The sequence below is a fragment of the Temnothorax curvispinosus genome, unplaced genomic scaffold, assembly GCF_003070985.1.
Source record: "Temnothorax curvispinosus isolate PA1 unplaced genomic scaffold, ASM307098v1 QBEX01000525.1, whole genome shotgun sequence".
NCBI classification, from domain to species: domain Eukaryota; kingdom Metazoa; phylum Arthropoda; class Insecta; order Hymenoptera; family Formicidae; genus Temnothorax; species Temnothorax curvispinosus.
The window spans coordinates 2,340,337-2,365,431 of NW_020210305.1; the positions used below are offsets into that span (position 1 = coordinate 2,340,337).

The following is a 25,095-nucleotide window of genomic DNA, read 5'->3' on the forward strand; positions in this document are numbered from 1 at the left end:
AGAGAGAGAGAGAGAGAGAGAGAGAGAGAGAGAGAGAGAGAGAGAGAAATGTATTCTTTATTATAATTTTAATAAATGCAACGGCAATGAATTACTCGCTTAGAAAAATATAATTTATGATGTAATACCGCGGACGAAAGACCGCTGGTTATATATCTACGTTTTACCTTAATCTTATTTTTATCGTTAACATCATCCACAGAGCACTCGATTTTGAGAGAGATAAATAAGACAACAAATTACTCGTTGCAAGATAAACGCTATCTCTTTCGTAAGAAACGATCGCATTTTATAGGAGTCCGTTTCTGCTTACTAAGCTCTCCTTTGTAATACTTATTTCATCGTACAGGCGCGCTCGGTCGTTCCTCTTTAGTCGGCAGTTCGGTATAATCGGGAGCGTTTTACTTTGACAGCTCATAGAAACCAAATCAAATAATTTATAAATTACGCTGTGGTCGCACGGTTATTAACATAGAAATAAATGCGTAATCGGTTTACGTGACACCCAAGACCAGAGGAGAACCAATTAAATCTTTGATTTCAGAACCGGCACTCACAATTGAATGTCGTTGCGTCTGTTTCTTAAGAAAATCGATGCGACGACAAAAGTAACTACTCCGCAATTGTACAAAATTTTCCGCTAATTTGTAAACTTATGAGAAACCGTCTGCGACTCCGCAGGAACGAATTGGAAAATAAAGATGAAAATGTTGTTGGTATTATTATCATTATTATCACGACGACTTTGCTATTGGAAATATCTATAGAAAAATATAACACTACATTTCATTTTATTATAATATACCACGAAATAACTAACGCCAAAAGCGAAATTTAACCATAAAACTGTTTCGCATTCTGACGAGAAAACAAATAACGAACAAAAAATAAGCGCGGAAAATGTATAAAAATTCTGCATCTCAAAATAATGCTGTCAATCTAAAAAAAATATATCCAATGCCATTCAGTGTATTACAAGAAAGAATGTAATATTATATCGATTTTATTCTTTGGTCTATGTTTTCAAATAATTAACGGTAATTAGCCATCGTATTGTGCAAAGTTTCGCCCGTTATAAAAGAGCGCAAGTGAAAAAAAACGCGCATTCGATGAGAATGACTACTCAGTCAGCGAGTAGTAGTAATAGCCCACAGTAGACAGACAACTTTCAGAGATTTCCCCATATATGATACGCCGGCTCGTCGGCCGCCTACATACTGACCCGTACTACTTAACCCGGGAATAAACAGAAACAAGCGTTCTGGACGAAGATGATATGACCATCTATTTTTTTCTCAGTTTATCACAATCCCTCCCCCCCTTCCCACGGATTATATTGCATTTCGTCGCTCCATCGCCTCCTAAGCAACCGGTCTCGGATTCAAGCGACGGCAGTCAGCTACCGGGATGGCAAACGAGAGACGGTAGAAGCGAAGCGGCAGGACGGCACGGCGAAACGAGACAGCTGGAGACATCGTAGATCCTACGATGTCTTTCCCGGAGTTAATATTTATCGAGCTGTCTGTAATTTTCTCGAGACTCCTTGAACTACCGCGAGTCGCCGACGCAACGCGACACGACGCGATACGACCCGACCCGACCCGACCCGACTCGACCCGGCGACAACGAAGGAAAAATAATTAAAATGGTCGGAACGCCGGAGTTAGTGTGCATTTGGTGATTGGTATGTATTACACCGCAAATCGGTGCGCAGATGCTCCTTTCTCAGCATTGGCTCGGCAATGTCAATGTACTACCATAGGATGATCTAGGATTCTGTTTTCCATTTCGCAATAATACAGTCCAGTTCCGTAAAAAATATATTTACCATTTTATTAATTAGTTCGATATGACGGGCAAAGGACAAGCGTGATTTAATTCGCCTGTATTGTGCGCATATAATACGGGGGAGAAACGTCGAAATGTAACGAGATGCCATAGATTGTCCATTTCGCAAACATAGTTTTATTTAAACTTGCTAGCGATAATAAACAGAAGAGCATCTTCTTTTTTTTTATTTGCGATACCAGGCGCATTTTTGCACGAAATCACACACACGCTGGGTTATGATTTCTAGGTCGCCGACTGCAAAACGTATGTCGTTGCTGGGAGAATAACGCGCTTTGCTGATATAGAACATATCTCCATATGATGCACGGGCAAACCACATATTTCTTTACGTGGCAGCTCGATCTACCAGTTTTATGTTTTCTTCCGTAAAAACAGCTCGCTCCCTTTCGCGCGAGAGAAAGTTCGAGAAACGAGCTGTCGTCGGTAACCAGACTGGTATCCACTTTTTATTGCGATATATCTTTAAAGAGAAAAAAAACTATACATATAAAAAGAAACGTATGAGGTATCTCCATGCTTTTCAATCCTCTTGAAATATCTAGTGATTGATTAATGTGCTTATAAAATGCAGGTAGAAACTGATTTTTTTAAGTCTCGAAATGTTACAAAACATTTTTGGTTACTTATACAATAATTCACGAAATCATTAAAAATATAAAATTCGAGCTTTTCGCGCGGATTGCTGGTTTGTACTTGTTAATTTATCCTTGCCAAGCAATACGAATCAACGTAAAAAAATAATCAAAATTCTTCTATACATTTTGTGAATTCGAGAAAAATTGAAGAGGAGAAATTGATCAGTTGCTGTTAATGTTTCTTGCTCGTGTAAGGCAGATAGAAGCGGAGATATAATTAGACGTAATACCGCGCGTGATTTACGATATTACGCGTGTGATATCGCATGGTATCGAACATCCCTAGCACCGGTTAATTGGTCCAACAGTGAACGCGTCGCACAGAGTTAATTTATAGAGGCGCCGATTGCTCGGCGAAGCTCGTCAACAAGTGGCCGATATCGTAGGCCGTCGTCCAAGATAATTGCAAGATACGATCTGTGTACACGTTGCGCGTCTATACAAAATTGCACGCGCTTATGTGAACCAAAAATACTTATAATATTTCTATTTATTCTATCGTTACTCTCAGCATACTGAAACTCGATGATTGTGCATTTCAGATGGAAACGCTAATTCTTATACGAGATTACAGTTGTGTCGAATATGCGTAAACAGCGATGTAAAATTACAAAATAAAAAAATAGAATTAATAAGTGACGTTTAATTATTTTCAAGCACAGGAAAGTAAGTTATCATTGACTGAAAAAATAAATAAAAAGTCTTTTAAGTTCTTTTGAAGGAAGATGTAAGATCTTCACTGGGAATACTAAATGTTTCTAGATTTTATAAATTGTTTATATTACGGGTATTACATCCCTTAAGAAGATTAAAGCCATGAATTTTTAAGACGGTAATATTGTGTTTGCATTGCAATCAGCGTACTATAACATTATAAAGGTTTTCAGTAATAATCCTATAATCCTTGCTGAGATACTTTACACTTTCAAGCGGAGATTGGGACAGCAGTAAACGGAGAATAATTCGCAAGGCGAATATTTGCTCTAATTCATATTTATATAGCATCATCCACCGCGGCTTTTTGCCACAAGCAGCGAGAACAGCGCGGAAAATAAGCGAGAAATGCAAAGACGGCGGCGTCGCGGTCCTTCGGGAGGACCAAAAATGCACTTTTTATCGAGCTGGCGCATCTCGCATGCACTACGAGGAGGACGACTCCGTGCATACATATTTCCCAGCACGTTTCCGCCCGGGTATCCCAATGTACACGCACGTACTTTCTTCCTGAGCCTGGCTATCCGGTAAACCGTGCAAGGTCGATCAAGACTGCATATTCATGAAAGTTAGGAAAGGCGATCTGTTTTTTGTTTTTATCTTTTTTGAAAGAAATGTTTCAAAGCGCTTGGGTGGATGAGGGTAATACGTATCCGCCTCGCGGATCCGATGGCCACATAAAATTTTCCGAGCGATACTTTCGAAACGGGCATCGTCTCAGGTTTCGTCGCGTGATCCTAACATTTCGCATACGAATAAAATGTTTTCCGAGCACATATGTTTTCGGCACGCTTAAATTACGCATGAAACGCTGGTTTCTTGGTGGCGGAGTTTCTCGATTCGTTTAGAAAAAGTCATCTCTTTAGAAAGTGTTTTTACGTCCTTTAGCCTGAGTTTAAGAGGTGTATCCCTCTCGACGAAATCCTCTCCATTTCCGGAATGACGAGCGAAGAGTCGTCCTTACAAGGCTCTACATGTGTTGAAATATAAATAAAGCAATCGCACATAAACACATTTTCAGCTAAATCATATTTCTTTCAGTGATTATCTACTTTCTCATATATAATCTACGAGATAGAAAGATCTATTTTTTTATAGCTGCGTTCCAGAACCACGCTCTTAACGTTCGAGCGTCGTTCTATCTTTGTTACTTACAGAAAGTTGAACAAGGACAGAGCACGGTCTTTGCACTAACAATAAAAGTGTAGTTTTGGAACGCAGCCTATGATAGTATGATTTTTCCTTACTTTTAAGATTTTTAAAGAGGGGGAGCGAGGAAGTATCCAAATTTTTGCATTTTTTAAGTTGTAGATTATTTAAACTCTCAGTAGAAATCTGGCGTAAATATGTCTCGGGAGACATTTTCGCTGATTACGTACCTCTTCCTTGGGCAACGTAGTGGAAATTATGAATTTGTGCGTCATGGAGAAAATGTTGTAATTAGGAATATTTTTGAAGTAACCGGTGGATAGAGAAAATAAAGTTTCTTCCGCTCTCCTCGTGCCCTGCATGCAACCGAGGACTACGACGCCGCTATGAAATTAAGTGCGGTCCATGGCGGCGGTACACCTTCCGGCAGTCACCGAGAAAAGAGCGTGCAAGAGAAAGGGAGAACAGAGGAAGAGTGGAACCGCGACTTTGTTCCCTCGATAAGCGGATTCTCCGATTCGCCGGGCGTTTTTGCGAATTTTACTCGACCGTTCTTCCTCTCTCTTTATCCCCTCTCTCTCTTTCTCTCTCTTTCTCTCTCTGTCATTATGGCACAGTACGCGGTGCACGAAAAGCCGGGCAATTTAGCGAACGATGTACTTAAAATCTCCGACAATGTCTTCTTGCTGCTTTACGGTCCTCCGGTGTTAGCCAATTTTTTAAACGATAAATTTCATACTTAATGACAACGTATTATCCGTTTATCGCTTATCCTTCTTCACACGCGGGAGTTTCTAGATCGAACAGTAAATTAAGCCTGACAATTTGTGCCGGTTATATTATACACGAGATTGAGAGAGAGATTGAGAGAGAGAGAGAGAGAGAGAGAGAGAGAGAGAGAGAGAGAGAGAGTTTACATGGTGGAATGGCTGATGCAACAAAAGCCAGCAAGGGAAGCGAGAGGTCGAAAGAGTATGGAGATAAGTCAGGCAGTGAGTTTCGCCAAATCCATGTACAACACAACAGAAATCCTCGTTTCCACGCTCGTCTATGATATGCTCGCGTGAGTAGACTTATGATCCAAAGGTCCGTTCACACTCGGACGAGAGTTAGTCTTTGCAAATGTGGCAAGCGTTCTCCAATGAAAATATCAAGCGAGACAGAAAATCGAGTACTTTAAAGTTATACAGTCTAACTCTGATAGAATTCAACTAGGCAGCGTTATAGAGTTAAAATAAAAAGTCGAATAGGGAAGCGGAGTAGATTGAGATGGATAAAGAGCGCGGAAAATGCAAGACGGAGATAAAGACGGAGGAAGAACGAGTGGACAAAGAGAGGGCGCGGTCGGTCGCCTCACAAACTTTCACCGCTTTATCCATAAATTCCGGTAATCGTGCACCTAAGGTACTCCGCAAGTAGTGGAAGTGCAGTCGAAACGCAGCCGATGTATCTTACGGGCGTTCATTAACAAACTTACGCAAATTATGTGCGCGAAATTCTCGCTCGCATCGTTCGCTCGGGTTATCTTAGCACTTATCACGATATAGCTACAGGGCGGAAAAGGCGCGAGAGCCGTTGTGACGTGACCCTAATGTATCGTTGCGCAGCTCCCTTAATGGCTTATATATGGCGCGTTCCACCGACGCGAGCAACACACTTGGATACTACGAGTCTTTAATCAATTATGCAAATGATTTGCGGACGACTACTGTATATCCGTCTTCCCCTTTCCACCCCTCCGTCGCGCCGTCGCCAGGACGTGCAATCTAGACAGTTCCCTTCTCTTTGTCCCCCCCTCAGCCCCCCGTTCCGCGTGGAGTGTCGCTTCTCGCCAGAGATGCTTCCTGCTGTCCCTTCCTCTCTCATTTTTTTTTCTCAGCGCCTCCGACAGCGCCGACCCAGTTGGTATGGTTGTTTATTAAAACTTCCAAATTAACCGGTTTTAATCGCGTTCGTTTTACGCTTGTTGTTACCACGGTATATTATTTATTACGGCGACCAATCCCTGCAACCTCTTTCCGGTCCCTAATCCTCTCGCACAAATCGCGTCCACCTAAAACCCCACCCGCTCTTCACTCTCGCTGTGCGCTTTCATCCGCTTCTCTTTCATACCCTCGCCACTCCACATCCTCCTTTTTCTCCCGCCATGCCGTTTACACCATCCACCGAGTATCGTTCAACCCCTCGTAACGTAGTTTTGGCCTTTGCACGAGTACCCTTTTACCCTTCTGCCTGACGGCTCATCCGCGTTTCATCCCCCGCATCACTCGTCGCTTCCTATTCTCCCGTGCTTCCCTCCGTCCCTCTCTATCTCTTGTCCTAACGCACATTTGTTTACCATTCCTATCCTCGCGTCTCTTCCGTTTCCTCATCCAGCGAATTACGCTTCGCACCTTTCTCGCGGAAGTTCAAATACGGGATTACGAAGGTGGGCAGCTACCAAGCGCGGACTTATGAAAAATGAAAATGGCGTGGAAATGCGAGCAGAGATGGGATCACCAACCCAGGAAAACAGACTCAATCAACGCCGAAGGAGAATCGTGGAAGAAACTGTAATAATATTTCCTCGGCATTTAGTACTTATAGTATACACGTGTGAGATAAAGTTGGCGATTTTACGATAGCAATTTATAATAATAATTGAAAAAAGCAGAGACAGAATTGAAGTAGCAATAATTCATGGAGTAACAGTTCGAGGAGTGATTATAACAATAGCAACTTGAAAAAAGTGATATGCAAGAATTTGGAAATAAAGGGTTGCATGTGGTTTTGAGGTTTTCAACATATGCGCTTGTATGCGCGACACAGTTTCGGGAACTCCAACGTTACCGTAAGCACCCGCGAGACTCGTATCCTAGGACAAACTGGATGAGAAACTGCACGAAACGCGTCTAGACTAAGATCTAACGGGGAACATGTGTTGTATAAAGTCTCTATATATGTGCATGCGCCGGGCGCCGGCATCTTTGCCTCAAGCGTGCTGGATCGCGTGTCTTTCAGGCATTTCCGCCCGCATAACACACGATGAGTCGCGTCGCGATTGCCGTGGATAAAGAATTCGGACTGGTAATAATTTGCCGAGCAGAATTGTTCACTTAATGCCGGTCCGTTATACGGGACGTCTCTCGAAACTATATCTCTTAACTTTTAACATTAACTTTTAACCACAGTTTCTTTCCACGAATTTGGAATAAATTTTTTCTTTGCCCTAGGTAGATAGGATCTTCGTAGATTTTGCCAGTTGAATGAAAACCGGGCACACTACTGTGAACAATTCCGGAATAATCGTTAGCGAACTTCGATGGCAGTTCGACGATGAATCGGGAGTCGGCTGACCAAGATCCGCTGGTAGGTACAACCCCGTCGGAACTCGGCCGGCGCGTCGGTGCGCCGGGACTTCCCATCGAATTAGAGAAAAGTGTTCTCACGGCGTCTTGCACACCCCGCCGCAAGGACAAACTTCTCCGTTAATCTCCTGGAAACCCCTACGGGGCTCGATTTATCGAGGATACTCGATACGCGGAAGCTTTCTCGTCTCTCGATTTATTCCGGTCCCCTCCGGGCCCCCGTCGCGCCCCTAGTTCCTCCCCCTGATTCTTGGCAACTTTCCGCCTATCGGGGCCACGCTTTTTCCCATTATACTTCGCTCAGGCGTTTTACAATGAGGCACTTGTATATTCGAGAGGACAACGCGACGAATCTCTTCTTGTGGAATATACCGATCGTGGAATCTTTGTTTCGAGATTTAGGACGATGTAACTTGGATGTAACCTAAGAATAAGTTATCGTGACAAAATATTTTGAAACTTTTGAAATTTTCAGGAGATCTGCTTCACTTTATGCATGAATATTTTCAATATATATTTACTATTGAACCGTAATATGACATTAAAATATAGCTTGTTCTAGGTTTTCTGGATATTCTTTGATCTACTAATTTTTTAACAGCAAAAAACCATTTTTTATTAAGTAAAATTTGATCGAACATTATTCTTTTCTATAAATTTATAACACATAATTAGCATAATACATAATTGAAGGAATAATGCATGGGTTTCTTTCATATTCTGAAAAGATTTAAATAATGTTTTATTACAATTATGATTACTATTCGTATTTTTTATTATTATTACTCTTTATATTCTCTTACAATTATTATTACTCTTTATATTCTGAAAAGATTTAAATAATGTTCTACCACAATAGAGAAGTTAACGTATTAAAAAATTAAAAAACATTTTGCTCGTACATTCGGTGTAACACTCCTAAAGCCTGGCGCATGCATTTGCATTCTTTCCGCGGTTGCTGTGTGAAAGAGCTCGAGAAATCCGCAGTGGCTTAACTTGAACATATCTCACAGAATCAACGGATGGCGGTAAACGGGACACGAAACCGCCGGGTTGAAGGAATTTTCCAATTTGTTAATAGTGCAATTCTTTATCGCGCCGCCGGCTTGCACCGGTCATCTCGGGTATTAAGGGATAAAAATGGAATCGGGAGAATAGTGGTCCCGGTAGTGGCCGAGAAACGAGTGTTAACCAGCTCCGCATAGAAAATCGCTCGAACCCGGAACTCTCCTCGTACTCCACTCATTAACGTGAATTATTCGAATAATATTTCTTTGTCCGGTGGAGAAATCAATGCGTCTGCCGGGGCGATGCATAATTCATGCCGTAGTATCAGACAGATCGAAGATTAATAGGCCTGATCGGACGCTCTCTAATCGAGCATTTACCGTTCCTTCGTCCCTGCTTCTTCTTCCTCCTATCCGTAACATTACTTCGGTTCTTCTAAAAGAAATCGATAAGCTATATGCCCATCAGGGAGCTTTTAAATGATTCAGAACATCATTCAAGCATTGTTTCTGGTATATGTTCTAGCGAAATTATTATTGCTTAATTCCAGCTGATTGATGGTTAAAAAGGAAAGGTTCCCTCAATTCATATACGCCGCTTTTACCGGCAATGCCCCGTTTGATATTCTAGTTTATTTAATATGTTTATATTGTATGATGTAGACAAAACTCGCAATGTAATGGCCCGACTTTCAGACATTGCTGCCTCGGTAACGCTCCTTTCATTCTACGTCCACAAAAAATTGATTGCAGAGCAGGAATTTAATTATTCTCTCTGGGTTTGTGCCGGTTGAGTTCGCATCAGAGGAAATATTTAACCTCTTCAGTTTAAATAAAAGTCTTGTCGTGAACTGCAAATTAACGATGAGATGGTGTTCGAACAATGCCTTGACCCTTTCGCTTTTTTTTAACTCTCTAAGGTAAAATGAATAGATACAAATAGAAACAAATAGAAAAATGGAAATCCAATAATTGTAAAATCAAAAACCGATTTCCAAGATCAGAGATATATAGCTTCGCTAAAGAAATTTCTGCATTTGAAAAAGGAAATTGGAAATTTCCTAAAGAAATTTGTTACTTCGCAAATTCTCGTTAATTCTTGACAAAAACTTATATTATATGTTTTAAATTAAACTTCATAACTGATTAAAATGGAAATTCTATTATATGTATATGGGAAGATTAATACAGATTACAAGATTCCGATGCGATTGTACAGAAAGCATAGACACGATAGTTGCGATCGGTATTGAGATTTAATCGGAGCGAGCACGTACCGAAGGATAATTCAACGGCTCATCCCCGGAAGTTAAGTGACGTGACGTAGAAGCTAAGCATGGTCGAGGGGGAAAAAACAGTCGGCGGCTGGATTTTAAAAAGAACAAGAGCATTCGAACGGGATGGGTTGTAACGCGGTTAGCTGCAGTCACGAGTCGACCGAACTTCGATGGCACGGGCTAAGAATATATTTCAATTGAAATCGTTAAAAAGTAGTACGGCAAAATAATACAGAGGGAAAAGAAGAAAAAAAGACTTGATCGTGAGGTATAGCACGAATATCTGACATCGAAAGAAGCGGTGTGGAAAGCGCAATTTATTCTTAATGTTATTCTTAAAACGGTCGTTAATCCTGTTTTGAACTCGAATATTTTTACACGCGCTTACTTTCATTATACGTAATCAATAAAATTCCTGTCGTTGTTAGGAATATTTATATTAAAGAAAAGAATTCTCTCTCTCTCTCTCTCTCTCTCTCTCTCTCTCTCTCTCTCTCTCTTTCTCTCTCTCTCTCTCTTTGAGCTTTAGATATAGGTATATACATTATTTAATTTTAGCGAAATTTTTTAAATAATGCATAAATACGTTTCAATTTTACATATTAAATATTGAAATTTCTATCAAAACTTTCTTATCTCACATAATTCATGTGCGTATCTAAGTTCGTTAAAAATATGTCAGATATATCTCTACATTTAGCTTATTGCTTCTTCCTTAGCATGCATCTAATTATCCAAAGTTCAGCACAGCTGGCTATTGTATATCATAGTCAATAGAGGATAGCATACATTTAGACTCATACATATTAAAATATGTGTTTACATCAACATACTAGCGAAACTCTGCACTAACAGCCGGCAACTTTCTTGAAATATATTGTTGACTACTTACTTAGTAAAAATGCTACTGTAATGTACTTTTCCTCGATCACTCCTAATTAATTAAAAGTTTAATGGTACTTGAACTATGGTATGAGTAATCTTATTCATATCTTATTCATATTAAAAAAAATAACATATGTCAGATTTTTTTAAAAATATGTTGCACTTTACGTTTTTAATAATATAATTATTACTTGCATTACATCATATAATTAAATTTTTACAAGATTTTAAATATAAAAAGCAAAAGAGAATTTCTATATTAATATGGTACAGATATTAACTTTTCATCGACTAATATAATACTGATATTTTTATACTCGTACTCGTATAAATATACAGACAAAAATATTGGATTGAGGACCGATTAAACGATTTTCAATAAAAGCGGGTACACGCATAATTACACGCATTATATACATAATTAGAAAGAACGAATTAACCGACTGACCTTTGTCGAAATGTTCGGTGGTTCTTTATCCTGTAACCCGTCATGCAATTCAGTATCGATTCAACGAGATTTTTAATTTTCGCGAAAGCCGCGCGGTACCCTATGGCGTATCACGTGGCCCGAAGAGTCTCCAGATGTTGGCTATACATCACGGTATGTTCGAGCATTGGGAGACCCGGTTATATCAATTTCGCACTGGCGCGCGCGCGCGCGCTGGCGCGTCCGCTGTGCTGCCCGTCGTGAAAACCGCCGACGCCCTTACAAATTGCCATCGCGGGTGCTAACTAAACGTGCACCGTCCCCGCTCAACGAGAAACGACGACCTATTAATATCGCGAGAATGGCGCCGTGGGATCGCCGATGCTTTCGTTGCACCGATGCACCCGTACGTTTTCCCAACGCGGACTGATTGCGGTCCGCGAGAACTGTGCTGAACGCCGATAAAAATTGAACAATTTGCCGTGTTTTTTCTTTTCTTCACAATTTAGTGATTTATCCTCATGATAATCGTATTGAATTTTGAATATTAAAATAGTTTTCCATCTATCGCTGTTCTGTGTTAATATAATTTCTGTAATATCAGCGAATAATTCTAGTGATGTTCCGAAAACACATTTTGCCTATTTACCTAATTGACTTATCGATTATTATCGCCCGTTTATTAAAGCCCACTTTAACGATTTACACACACACACACAATTCGAGATAGAATACTGTCTATAATTTATACAGATTACTCTATCTATAATTTTACGTGCCATATTATACACCTGTGTACATGTGTACATCCAGCGAATGCTTTTCACGGTATCTAAAATTATATTGATGTGTTCCAAATTTTGTTGCGGATTATAGATTACTAAAATGAATTTGAATACATTGACAATAATATCGAAAAGTCTCTCTGCTCTCAAAACGAAAGTGACAATCGGACAGTAAATCGAAAGTACGTACCGGTTCACGAACGCACAATGACTCCTCCCAAGGTTTCAAGGTCGATGGATATTGTAAAACGTAAGCGATTTGTAAGCTAGATGTGATATTAAGAGAGGCCAGTAGCGTAAATTAATGATTCCTGCCAACGGAGTTCGATAGCATAGGGGCGAGACGTATCGCGCGAAATCACGCGATCGGCGCGCGTACACCTATCTTACCATGCGCAGCAACGCGGCAACGTTATTTCCGGCACAATACAACGCGTTGCGTTCACTACAACCTACAACCACAAACTCATATTATACCATCTCTCGCATTAGGTTGGTCGAAGGTGTGCCAAGTAGTCCGCACATACAGTGAGTCCAAAGAGCTCGCCAAAGAGGGTAGGAAGGTGAAAGACGGGCCCGCGGGGATCAGGTGAGAGAAACGGAAAAGGTGCGCGGGAATAAGGGGGACTATAATGGCGAGTATTACGGGCACTTAGTCACTTTTGTGCCACGGCCGCCATTGTGCTAACAATAAGACAAAGGATAGAGAATCCCCCGGAGCGATTCAACTGTCCTGTTATACGAACGAACCAGTCGCCAGCATAACGCGGCTCGGCCCGGTGCACGGTGCCCGGCCTGGCGCGACGCGACGCAACGTGACGCTCGAACGAGCATGATGTTCGGAGCGAAATTAAGCCCTGGTTCGTTTCAGTACCGGCAAGATATGCTCACCTTCGTCCTGCGCTCATAGAAATTGCGAATTGCAGCGAGCACCGCGAACGTACGTATTCGCGTGACTGTGCGCAAGAGCCTTCCTTCCTTCCTTCCCGGGCAAACCCAGACGCACATTGTGCGAGTTCCTCTTTTGTTATCGCGTTGTTCCATTTCGAGCTTAAACAGAACGCACTCGCACGCGGCTATCGCCGTTGCCTCTGTTCCGGTATTCTATGTTCTCTTTAGTACTCTTCCGACAGTACAAAAGCCGCTTCAACGGAATGGTTTCTTTTCTACTTTGAACGAATTACTGATGAATCCACTTTTTTTAAATTATAATATATATGGGATTTCTGCTAATTTACATTGATGAAAATGTGAAGGAAAATAAGACCGTGATCGACACGCGTACTATAATCCGAATTGGGTGGCTTGCGGATTACGTAGTAACCAATGTGTTAAATGTATTTGTGAATTGCTTTGATCCGCGAAACTTGTCGAAGTACCGCAATTTCAACTGTCGTTCACGCGGTTTGCCAATCCAAAATGCGTCTCGGGGAAGCGTGGAAGACGAGATTAGCTTCGTGAACGAAACGCAATCATGATTCCCGTTTTGACGAAACTCTCCCTTCTTTGTATTCTAAAGACTTCTTCGATTTTATTCCCGTAAAATAACAACGAACGACGAGAGAGGGGCGTGTCGAATAGGAAAAAAGAGCGAAGACTTAGGTAGGTCAAAGCGTTCAACGTCGCAAGTCTTTCATCTCGAACATCAAAAGGTAATTCCCGAAATTATGGAGATTTTTCCAAAGAATCCTGCACGAAATTGACGTTATCCTACCGAGAGAACCAGGACTCTTTGTAACACGCGTTCGAACGTCACTGACAAAGGAGGGAACACGTCAAAAGTACAAATGAAACGTTACCTCAACTGCCATACGTACACATACTTGGTATATGTCTCGTCTAAGTCGTTGGCTCCGGTTTCCGCCTTTACGTCTCCACGGCGAAGTTCTCGTATTCCCTACTCCTATAAACAAGCAAACCAGCGGTTTTCCCCCTGTAACACGCGCATTTCCGATAAACTCGAGTACTTATATATATTTCATAGGACAGATAATAATAACTTTGCAACATATCGCCTTTCAATTAACTAATCATGAAAAATTAAATACTTGCGATATTTACAAAAGATATAACCTTCCTTACTTACCTGTCGTAAAATTCTTTTAAATTTGTAAATAATTAAGGTAAATAGTTACAAATATAAAAAAACGCGGAATGGAAAAAGGATTAGAAATTGCTAAAGATTATATTAGCTAAATCGAGCAACGTCTAGTTTCACGGTGCCAGTGCACAGCCTCTAGATCGATTGTTCTAACAAACAGGTGGATTCTAAGGAAATAATAATGCATAGTTAATAGATTTGCGATGATCAGAACTATAATGAGCGATGCGATGTTAACGCGTTAACCATGTTCACGGTGCAACGGGCCGCGACTGTTGCGCGCAGAGAGGCTGATCAAGATTATCCATTTCCACTATCCATTTTATTCGGCATCATTCGGCTCGTTGCTCCGAGCCGGCCGAGTCAAAGTCGCACGATCAAATCGATCCGTGCCAACTGTGCGCTTCGTTTCTACCTGTCGGATCTGTCGCTTTGAGTGCATTTACGCTTACAGCTGCATCGACCCCAATGAGAGTTAGGATCGAACTGCCGCGACTGTTTGTGTTACTGTTGGAACGTACGTATCTGGAAGGAAGGAGAACACTGACCGGGTATTCATGAGACTATTAAAAGAATATACACATTCGAAAAACAGAAGGAATTCGAGAGATTCTACGAATCATCACATGCAGCCTACGATTTTCACAATACAAATTATTGTAAACTTCTCCCCGTTTAATTTTGTATATTATTTTATTTATTTTTCATATTTCTGAGTTATGTTCATAAGATATTTTATTATATACCATTGGCAAACTTATACAGATATATATTGGGAAATATAAATAATCTGCTTGCAGAAAGGTTTACAATACCTTCGCAGTACATACATGTGTTTCTTTATCTCTCTCTCTCTCTATCTCTCTCCTTTTTTCTCTATCAGTTAGTTACGCTATCAAAACTAGTGTATTTCGCTTCATGCAAAACATGCTCATTTCGGTGATATTACGCCTTCGGAACTTGTGGTTCCTAAACAATCGACGGGCATCTACTCGCCGCGTGCAATTAGCCGTAATCACTCGGTTGTGTATACATAGTTCGTACTTCCTGCACAAGCGGCCGCAAAAACTTACGCCCATTATGAAGTATCGAAGGATTTTGCATCGCTCTTTACAGTTTTCTTCCATTTCGATAATGGCTCTTTTGCAATCAGTCACCGCCAGCTTTTTGTGTTCGCCTCCCTCGCGTAACGGGCCAACTTTCCCGGACTGAAGAGCGAGGGTATGGCTTTCTTTTTGTCGAGCGAGATACCGAAAGAATGCGAGTGCATTCAACGCGCGGAGAGATATCCTGGCGAGAGGCGCATAATGCGCTTTATTGTCCGCCACGCTACCTCTATGTATGTGGTTCTTTTCCCTCTTCCCACGTAAAAATAATCGCGGAATAAAGGCATGTAATGACTCGCCGCCGCTATTGCGGCCGTCGCCGAAACCGAGGAGAAAACGAAAGAAGGACGGAGAATTTCGTTAAACCACTCTGTCATGCCGGCGAGTCGAAAAAATTCGTTATTGTACCTTGTCGTTAAATTAATAGCGAATTCGGTGGGACGCACCAGTGTGCACTCACAATCAGTACATATTAAAGTCGTCGTACACAAATTAACGTAAAGTGTATGTTTGATATAAACGGGTTAAGTCGAAATCCTCAATATTCTTTATTGTACTATTTGGTAAAATATGTATTGGCCATTTTATCAGTCGAAATATTTCCATTTTACTTTAAATATTAGAGATTAAATCAGTGTACAACGACTTTAACAGTGCGCTAAGAGCGCACTGGTGCGTCCAACCAAATTCGCTATAAGGAAATTAGCCACTCGACCGGATACTCTTTATACGTATATCGCTTCAGATACATCGTTCCCCTAAAAGTCAATCGATCGCGCATCATAATTCCGCCTTGTAAGAAACGAACGTTGATTAAATGCGACGCTGAATTGATCACGCGTAACGACGCGAGAGTTTTCGCGTCGTGACTGACTTTGATGAGACAATTTGAATAATAGCGATGGCTCTTGACTTGGGAAAAAGTGTCAACTTCCAATCTCGTCGCATCGGGAATCCTCTCGACTGGTTTCTCGAGATCGTACTGTCGTCGGGAAAACGAGGACGGAAACCTACCACGGAGTTATCGTAACTCGTATTCACTCATTTCGATGAATTGCCATCGCGAGAACAACAAGAACGAGAAGGAGTCGTCGACGCCGACCGCACAATTAGCGTTAATCCTCGTTAATCCGCGACGCTTCAATCTGCATTCCTTTGTCTGTCCTTCCTACTACTTGACTACGTGAGTACTATCGGGTAAGAATCACATTGTATACGAGAATAGAGATTGTATACGATATACGAGATATATACGAGTAAGAATCAATGCGCCGCATAGCAACGATGACGTTAAGAAATAAAAGGTCGAAGGTAAACGAGATAAAATGTAGCTTATCTCGCGAGTCTGGCCATTAATACTTCAGTTTCACGTATTTATGACACCAATCAATATCCTATTCCTATCCCGCTCCGTGCCGGAAGTGACCCAGATATACGAAGATCAGACAATAGTTTAAGGTCTCGTATATGTTGCAACGGGAATATGTGACAAGTTCTGCTGCTTGGCGTCACATGACATAGCGAAGTGGAGGCACTTTGCAGCAGCGTTGTTAACGCTACTCCTCTAAAACCCGTTTCTGTCAGCTGTACCTTGTACCGTTTTAACAATATCTCAATAATAAAACTCATCTCAATAATAAACGTATATTTTCATAATTGAGATATTTGATTTATTCTTTTACTAAAATTTTGTATTTTTTTTTTGTTTTAGACTTAACGCAAAACTGCATTCAATAAACCAAATGCCGCCGATGTGGCTTATCGAACTGCCAGAACAGAAAAATACGTACATACAGCATGCTATATGGTATACCGGTATCTAAAAAGACGGGTTGCAGTTTTGTCCAATCAAGTGGTCCTATTGGCACACGTCGTTGGCTCGTAACCAAAGCCATGATCGATCTCTATTTGTATCGGCCAGCAATCGGATATTGGCCGATGAACATACGAAAAAGAGGAAGGCGTCGACCAAGGTAGCAAAATGGTAGATGTAAGCAAGAGATATCGCGGCGGGTGTGGTAATATTTTACCAAGTTCGTAAATAATATTTGAAATCGATGTTATCTGCGGCTTTACAGAAGTTCAATATAGTCTTATTTTAATTACGACATGCTATTGACGACGGATCAAAGTATCGACAATGGACATCTGAAATTGGGGAAATGACAAATCGCGTATATGTGAAAGTGCTAGGAATACGACATATACATGAAAGGCGAAATAGAAGCACAAACTGCAACGCAGACCGCCGTCGTTACGTCGTTCGTCGCGCTCATTGTTGCCATAATCTGGCCGGGCTAGGCCCATTGTTTGTCATCCAATCTTTCCGCTGAATTTCCATCACGGACAATGGTGGCGTTGCTTTATAAGTCGCGCGAATTACATGGGCGAACGCTGCTCGTAAATATAGCCGGTGAATCGTGAAAAAGCGCCGCCATGCTCGCTCTCTTTGCGTTGCCGGGCGATGCTTCATATATTCTCTCGGCTTTACTTTGTTCGTCAACGAATGAGGAACGCGCACCTATTTTATTCGTTTTCTGATTTGCGCAAAAATTATATTTATCAACGGAAATTAAATAAGTAGAAAGAAAAATAACTATTTTGGAAATTACTTTGTAAAAGTAGATTAATGTAAATGGAACACGGAAAGAAATAAAGAATGCGAGTTACTGTCATTCTTTCATTTCGCTTGGCGACTACCAGAGAGAAGAGAGAAAGAGAAGAAGAAAGATAGATTCCAATTCTACTCTGCTCCCTAGTCTATAGCATGTATGTTTCCGACAGCAGAGAATTCTTCGTTCCGTTCGAGTCATCTTTATCGAGATAGCCGATAAAAAGTGGAGAATTCGTGCGGGACAACCGGAGCGGATTCGTCGACGACTGCCAGCGAGTATAGGTGGGTAACGGCAACGAGTCCCGCGCGAGAGAAGAGTACGCGAGTCACGGCCTCCCTCGTAAATCAGCGGAATTTCACAACCGTTCCGGGACAATTTTATGATTTAATCCAGTGGATGCGTGAAGGCTGCGGTCGCAAACGGGCGAACGAGGACAGCGGTGAAAACGCGAGGCCGTCGCTTGCACGGCCGTATATCGGATGCACTTCTCGAGATGAATTTCCCGCGCGTACCGCCAGCATAGTAACCGCGAGAGTGAAAAACCTCTGCGGCCGACTGTGAGCTCGCGGTGTAGCGGGAAACGCACTATTCTCGAATTTTCCTATCGGTCGCCGCGTTGCGCGTTCTGCGGCCCACGGTCCACCGGTACGCGGCTACATCGTGATAAGGCGTAATAAAACATCGATTAGGATCTACATTGGAAATTTAATTAACTCGAAGCGGATAACCGCGCTCCTGTAAATTGCATTTTATTATATCGGAAATCAATTTTTTTTAAATCAACGCTTCGCTATTTAACACCTTCCGTTTCAGAGGCGGATATTTGCAGCCGATGTTATATTATTCTAGTTGGAGGATAACCATGCTGATTTATTAATAAGCCGCCTTAGCTTCGTGGGAGGTCTCTCTCTCGCACGGAAATTAATTTACCTCGCGTCTCTCAAGTGCGGCAGGGACCGCAATAATGTATAATGCGTTTATTTTTGTCAATAAGTTGGTTAAGCTTGACTGTTACGTGTTCGCGAGGATCTATCCCAAAGCTGACGTCGCACGAAATGATGAATTGAATAACAACGATTACCTTGAATACAGATTACGATATATTAAGAGAGGAGACGTGTCGACTTACGAAAGAGAAAGAGAAAGAGAGGAGACAGATTGTGCAGTGAGGATCGTTTGCGTGACGCGAGCTCGGGCCTGAGCGAAAGGTTTCTTGCATTCGGTAAATCGCAAATCGAATTAAGCTCTCAGCCGGCACGCTATCCTCTATCCGAAATGTCGTGGACGTATAAAAGGGAGCGATAACGGCGCGGCCGGACAAGTGAGTTGCGGAACGGTGTGCCCACCCCTTCGCGCCGCGTCTCACTTCAATCTAGGATCTCCTCTCACGGCTATTACGTACGGTTTTAAAGTGCACATCTCGTCCGGAGATTCGTCGTCGTCGTCTGTGCCCAGCATCGACAAATCAGTCAGGCTGCGAGAGCAAAAAGAAAAATCGTCTCGCGTATCGATAGCGTTCGTCCAGTCGTTCGTGTTCACGTATTATAACTCTGAAAACTAGCCGACAAACTTTAGCGAGGGTGGTTGGATCAAACGGTGCATCGACCGCGCGCACTTGTCAGCCCGCGACTCGACTTACATCGAAGGATGTTGATGCACAACGGTAGTGGTATCATAGCCGGGCCATTGGCTTTCGCCAGCAGAGTCGGGTGGGTATAAGGTGCGGCGCTATACCGTGTTTCCGTACCGTTCTCCTCATAATCATCCGACATTGTGTGGCGGCTGCGAAGCGTCGCTGGTAATATTCGCGGTACGAGGGAGAATATAGAGCGGGAGTCAGAGCGAGCGAGAGGCACGAAAGTTCTCAGCAAGCTCATGTACACAACGCTCGCAACATAGATGCGTTTCATTCGCGAATAAGATCGCGATGCGATAAGGGCGGGCTTACGAAGCTCTTATACGGCCGGAGAGAATAGACAGGCTATCAAATCATGCGCGCATTACGGCGTTACGCTGTTACTTCGATCTTTCGATAAGCCGAGAGGACTAATAATCACATCCCAATTAGCGCACGGCCGCGCGGATTTAATCCATCGACGGTGCATGCGCGTTGGATCTCATCGCCATTAACGTTAGCCGCGCATGAAAGCGCGTCATTTTCCGCGCGATGAATGAGAATCTTTTTTTTCCAAATAATCGCCGGGGGCGATGGTGCAACAAGAGAAGAGAAGAGATAACAATGCTAGCGATAATAATGTATAACGTCGGCTGCACGCAGATGAGGTTTTGCAATATTATTCGCCCGGCACAAAAGTCTCGGATATATGAAATTAATGTATATTGTTCGAACTTGCTCGTGCTCGATAGCACGTCGAAACTTTTCGTGACGTTCGATCGCGTCGGCAACGATTTTATCATCGGACGAATTTGCCGCGCGTAAATGGATCACGTTCACGTTGCGTCGCACTGCGATCGATGTAGCGAGAATTTGCGGGTCGTCTTACTCGGGAAAGTCGCAATTCTTATCGTCGACGCGAAAGCTATTTGTCCTACAACCTTTACATTTGCGATGTCGTGACGGAGTAATAATGCCGGTCACGAAGGAAGCGACAGAAATTACCCTCATAGGTCTTATGGAAATTCTTGGCTGCCCGTTTAATCTCTGCAGATAGCGATTCAGGATTTTGCTTTATCGCGTTTTGATCAAATTAAGAAAATATATAATTTTGCGCAAAACAGGTCTCTTGCATAAATAATCTCGTTTTTTCTATCTCAAAGCAACTTTCCGAGTATTCTAACATTCGACGCTAATTATCATGTAGGTTCTTTGTCAAATAATTAGTTTTCAAAATTAGTTTTGCCTTATAAAACATTTTGCAAGATATTTTTTTAGTAGTCAACATTATCACCATCACGATAATTGAACACCGGATTAAAATTCTGAGAGAATCAAATCGGCTGAATTTGAACGAATAATATAAGCTTTTATTATTTAATTTGTAGAAGCTTTGTTCATCACGGTTGGAGAGTTTCGCAAATTTCAATAACTCCGTATAATCAAATATTGATTAGTCGGTGTATTTTTAAATAACAGGGATGTACAGCTGCTGCAGGAACGTTTTCTAGGATGGAACTTTCCCGCCGAGCACGTGGATCTCGTGCACCCGCATTGGCGTGCGTTCCTCGCACCCGGAAGACTATGGCACGTCGCCCTCGCACTCATTTACTTCCTGCTCTTGATGCTGTCCCTCGTCGGGAACGGCATTGTTATTTGGATTTTCAGCACGTAAGTGCCAAATCGCGCCATTTAAGAAAATTTCATAAGACAACTTGCATATATTAAAAAAGCTAAATTAAATTTTGAAAATTACAAGACTTATATACAATGTAATTTAAAAAACTCCTAATATTGTAAAATATGCTTTTGAAATATGTATATTTTAACAATTATTAGTTTTGTCTGTGTTTATGTGATAATTGTATATAATTTTATTAATATTTGTTGCAAAAATGGAGTTATTTCTAATTTTTTGAATTTTGCACTAGACATTTTTTAATCTACGCTATTCATATTGCAAATGTCCATAAGGTTTCTTCTAAAAGAAATAAGAAGAGGCACGGAATATAAAAACAAAAGCTTTATCCTGCACTATCCTGCTTTATCTATCTCAATTTTTATTTTTGCTAAATTAGATTGTACTTTGCTTCGATTTTTTCTTAATTGATTATTGTAATATTTCTCGTAAAAATGTGTGTATATGAGTGCATGCATGTAAATACGTAAATGTTATATCCGAACCATAAATGATGAGTCAGTCATCTCTATGATGCTTGTAAGACCAACAAAATGATAGTGCTGTCGCCATCTTTATACATGAGACTGAATCGCTTCAGCACAGTCTCTGCGATGTGCGAAAGGAAATAGTAGCGCACTTTATTTCGTCTCTTAAATAATAATTTTTTTTCTTAAAATTAATAAATGTATTTCGTAATATGATTATTTATTTTGATATATTGATGTCTAGATCGAAATCACTGAGGACACCTTCGAACATATTTATCTTGAATTTAGCTGTATTTGACCTACTGATGGCAATGGAGATGCCTATGCTGATCATAAACAGCTTCCTGGAGCGAACGATTGGATGGGAAACCGGATGCGATGTGTATGCTTTGCTCGGCGCGATTTCCGGGATGGGACAAGCGATCACCAATGCGGCGATCGCTTTCGATCGATATAGGTAGGCACGCGCTGTGCAGCTTTGACAATTTTATTTATTGATTATTAGCGAGCAATTTTTATTGGATTTTTATTGGATCTATTCCAGAACAATTGCAAAAGCGGTTACACGCTCATTAAAATTTAACGACTTGTCGTAAACGACTATGTCGATGATATCGAAGATCTAGGAAGACGACTAATTTTTACGATTTAGTCAACATTTCTCGGGATTTGTCATTAAATTATTTGTAACTATAACAACGGACGGGATTGTAACTGTTCTATACAATCTTGGTATTACAGAACAATTAGCTGTCCGATTGACGGTAGACTGAATGGGAAACAAGCTATGGTACTAGCTCTGTTGACGTGGTTTTGGGCACTACCATTCTCGATATTGCCTATGACAGGACTGTGGGGTCGGTTTGTGGCAGGTAAATAGGTTCCTTCTATCGCTTTTATTGCTAGGAGAGTAATAAGATTTAATAAAGTAAAAAAAAAATTTTATTAAACCAATAAGATTTAGTTTCCGTATTTAAGCTCCATATTCTAATTTTATGATTAATTTATATCTTCGTCTCGAGTATAATTCGGATTGCTGTTTAAGGTTTTTAAGATTAAAATAAAACGTATTCTGAGTTAATTTTATTATCCGATTTCTCTTTAGTAAAAAATGAAGCATCCCTCTCCAAATAAAACGTACAATTTTCAGAGGGTTTTCTCACCACATGTAGCTTCGATTATCTCACGGATGACGAGGACACGAGGGCATTCGTGATAACAATATTCTTCTGGGCATACGTCCTTCCTATGCTGCTGATTATATACTTCTACTCGCAATTGCTGAAGTCTATTCGCACTCACGAAAAAATGCTTCGCGATCAAGTAAGCAGCAATTTAATGATTCGCGTGACAGCTCGAGTTTCGATATCGCAATGAAATGAATTGCAGAGGATTCATTTTTGCGCGTTGTATGTGCATAGGCTAAAAAGATGAACGTCAAGTCGCTCGTGTCGAACCAAGATAAAGAGAGGAGCGTCGAGATGAGAATCGCGAAAGCCGCATTTACGATATTCTTCCTCTTTGTGCTCGCGTGGACACCGTATGCGGTTGTCGCTTTAATTGGGGCCTATGGAAATCGGTAACACGTTCGAAAATGTTCTTCGACCCGAAAAGTCTCGTATTTTTACGTTCAATTCTTTTTATGTATGTTCCAGCGAAGTGCTTACTCCGCTGTCGACTATGTTACCAGCCATATTTGCTAAGACGGTGTCGTGCATCGATCCATGGATATACGCAATCAACCATCCTAGGTAATGTATACGTACCTCTAGCATTCTTTCATTTCTAATAAATTTTTATAAAATACAAAGTAATTGTTATATAATTTCCATAACTAATAAGGTCAAGAGATAATTTCGAGATAAATAATTGCAATTTTATGACGGAAAAAATTTGTGTATATACATCAGGTATCGACAAGAACTGGAGAAGCGCTGCAAATGGATGGGAATTCGAGAAAAAGTTGCCGGGGATACCGTGTCAGCGCAAACGGAGAAAGTGAACGTGGAAGAATCGTAATCTCATTGTTAATCAACATCATTAATGAGTGCCCTTAATATTGTCGAGAGGATATCGACCGATCGCACTGCATTCCCACCACAAATGCAACTTCGACCGGTCGCCTAGATATTTTTTTTTAAATACATCCCATTAAAAAGATAGCTGGACTTGTTCTATGGTAAAAGACTATGCGACTTTAAGGTGAATAAGAAACGACTTGTTTAATTTACGTATTATCAAGGTATTACTATATAAATATAATCAGAGCAAATATAAATGTAATATTTTTTTCATTTTTCTCTCAACTCTTCCTCGAGATATAATCTCGACACAATTAAAATTTGTCTTTAATTATTTACTACTGCATCATACTTTCTGTACTTTATCAGAGATGGCAGAGTACGCAGAGCTGTTTTGTGCTGCCATCCTTGTCGACTAGCCTGTTTTTTTATTGATCTTGGATTAAAAATTTCAAAGCGTTTCGTGGCTAATTGTTTATTTGTCTCGCTTTTATTAATGATGAAAAATTACTACAATTGGGAGCAATAATCGCAAAATTTATTGAAATCAAAATATAAAGCTTCTAAAATTGTATGCTATTGATCTTTTAGTTAATATCATTAAATATATAAAGACATCTATTATCTTATTCTCACATTTTTATTTTTGTAATATTTCACAATTCATATCAAGATAATTTCGACCCAAGTAAAATATTTTAATTTTTACAAGGTTTTTCACAAACTGAATTCGACATATAAAAGTTAGAAAATAAAACAGTTGAGTATATGACTCTTGTACCGACATTCTAAAGATCAAGTCAAGGATCACGAATCAGTCGTTTGAGGTGTTGTAGATCTTCTATCCATCCGCGGCTGAAGAGCGACTTATCTGTCGAGTGAATAGAGTGGATAGAGATCTCTTTCTGTCCACCGAGAGTAGAGAAACATTGTCTTATCTCGGAACGAGGTCACGTGCCACCCGAAGCGCGGAAGAAGCTCGGATAGAAAAGAAAGTCGGTGAGGAGAGCGAGGATGAGAGAAGGGTGTAGAGCGCAGGAAAAAAAGGCGAGCACAGCTCGAAGACAGCTCCGAAGAATACCACGACACGTTCGCATTTATGTGTTATCTTTTAGTCTGGGAAAAATATTGTCCTACAAATCAACTCTGGCTGAGAAATTGCTCGCTCGTGAGAAGACCGAGGCTTCTGGTAGTCGTTGATCGTCCAACTTTTTACTCACAATCAAATTAGTTCTCCACGATAAGCTGATACACGACGTAAAAATGAATTCTGGTCTTCTCGTACGCGGTAATTCGAACATCGTTCTGCACCAAAGTTTTATACTCACCGCGCGGATATAAAGATTCGCGTATTATGCGCGCTTTCTTTTATGCGCTAATATCACCGACGA

At 41.0% G+C, this 25,095-nt stretch overlaps 1 protein-coding gene and 1 long non-coding RNA gene across 2 annotated transcripts in view; both read left to right on the forward strand.

Annotated features, from left to right (window-relative positions):
- Nucleotides 1–17,437, forward strand: part of LOC112454707 — a 218,199-nt gene extending 200,762 nt beyond the window's left edge. The window contains exon 3 of the long non-coding RNA XR_003040776.1: nt 16,996–17,437. This is a non-coding gene — a long non-coding RNA (uncharacterized LOC112454707). The remainder of the gene's footprint in view (nt 1–16,995) is intronic.
- Nucleotides 17,438–19,220: 1,783 nt separating this feature from the next.
- On the forward strand, nt 19,221–23,966 carry LOC112455368 (opsin, blue-sensitive). Its single transcript, XM_025017245.1, has 8 exons — nt 19,221–19,608; nt 20,994–21,185; nt 21,925–22,140; nt 22,425–22,555; nt 22,834–23,006; nt 23,105–23,262; nt 23,339–23,434; nt 23,594–23,966. The coding sequence occupies exons 1-8, from the start codon at nt 19,547–19,549 to the stop codon at nt 23,700–23,702; spliced, it is 1,137 nt and encodes a 378-aa protein (XP_024873013.1). The 5' UTR covers nt 19,221–19,546; the 3' UTR covers nt 23,703–23,966.
- Nucleotides 23,967–25,095: the final 1,129 nt, after the last annotated feature.

What these genes read in the sequence shown, in the direction of transcription:
- LOC112455368 (XM_025017245.1), top strand. Translation starts at nt 19,547, where the DNA reads ATGTTGATGCACAACGGTAGTGGTATCATAGCCGGGCCATTGGCTTTC. An exon ending in GCTTTCGCCAGCAGAGTCGG is followed by an intron (nt 19,609 to 20,993) that starts GTGGGTATAAGG and finishes TTTAAATAACAG; the next exon opens with GGATGTACAGCTGCTGCAGG. An exon ending in TACGCAATCAACCATCCTAG is followed by an intron (nt 23,435 to 23,593) that starts GTAATGTATACG and finishes TATATACATCAG; the next exon opens with GTATCGACAAGAACTGGAGA.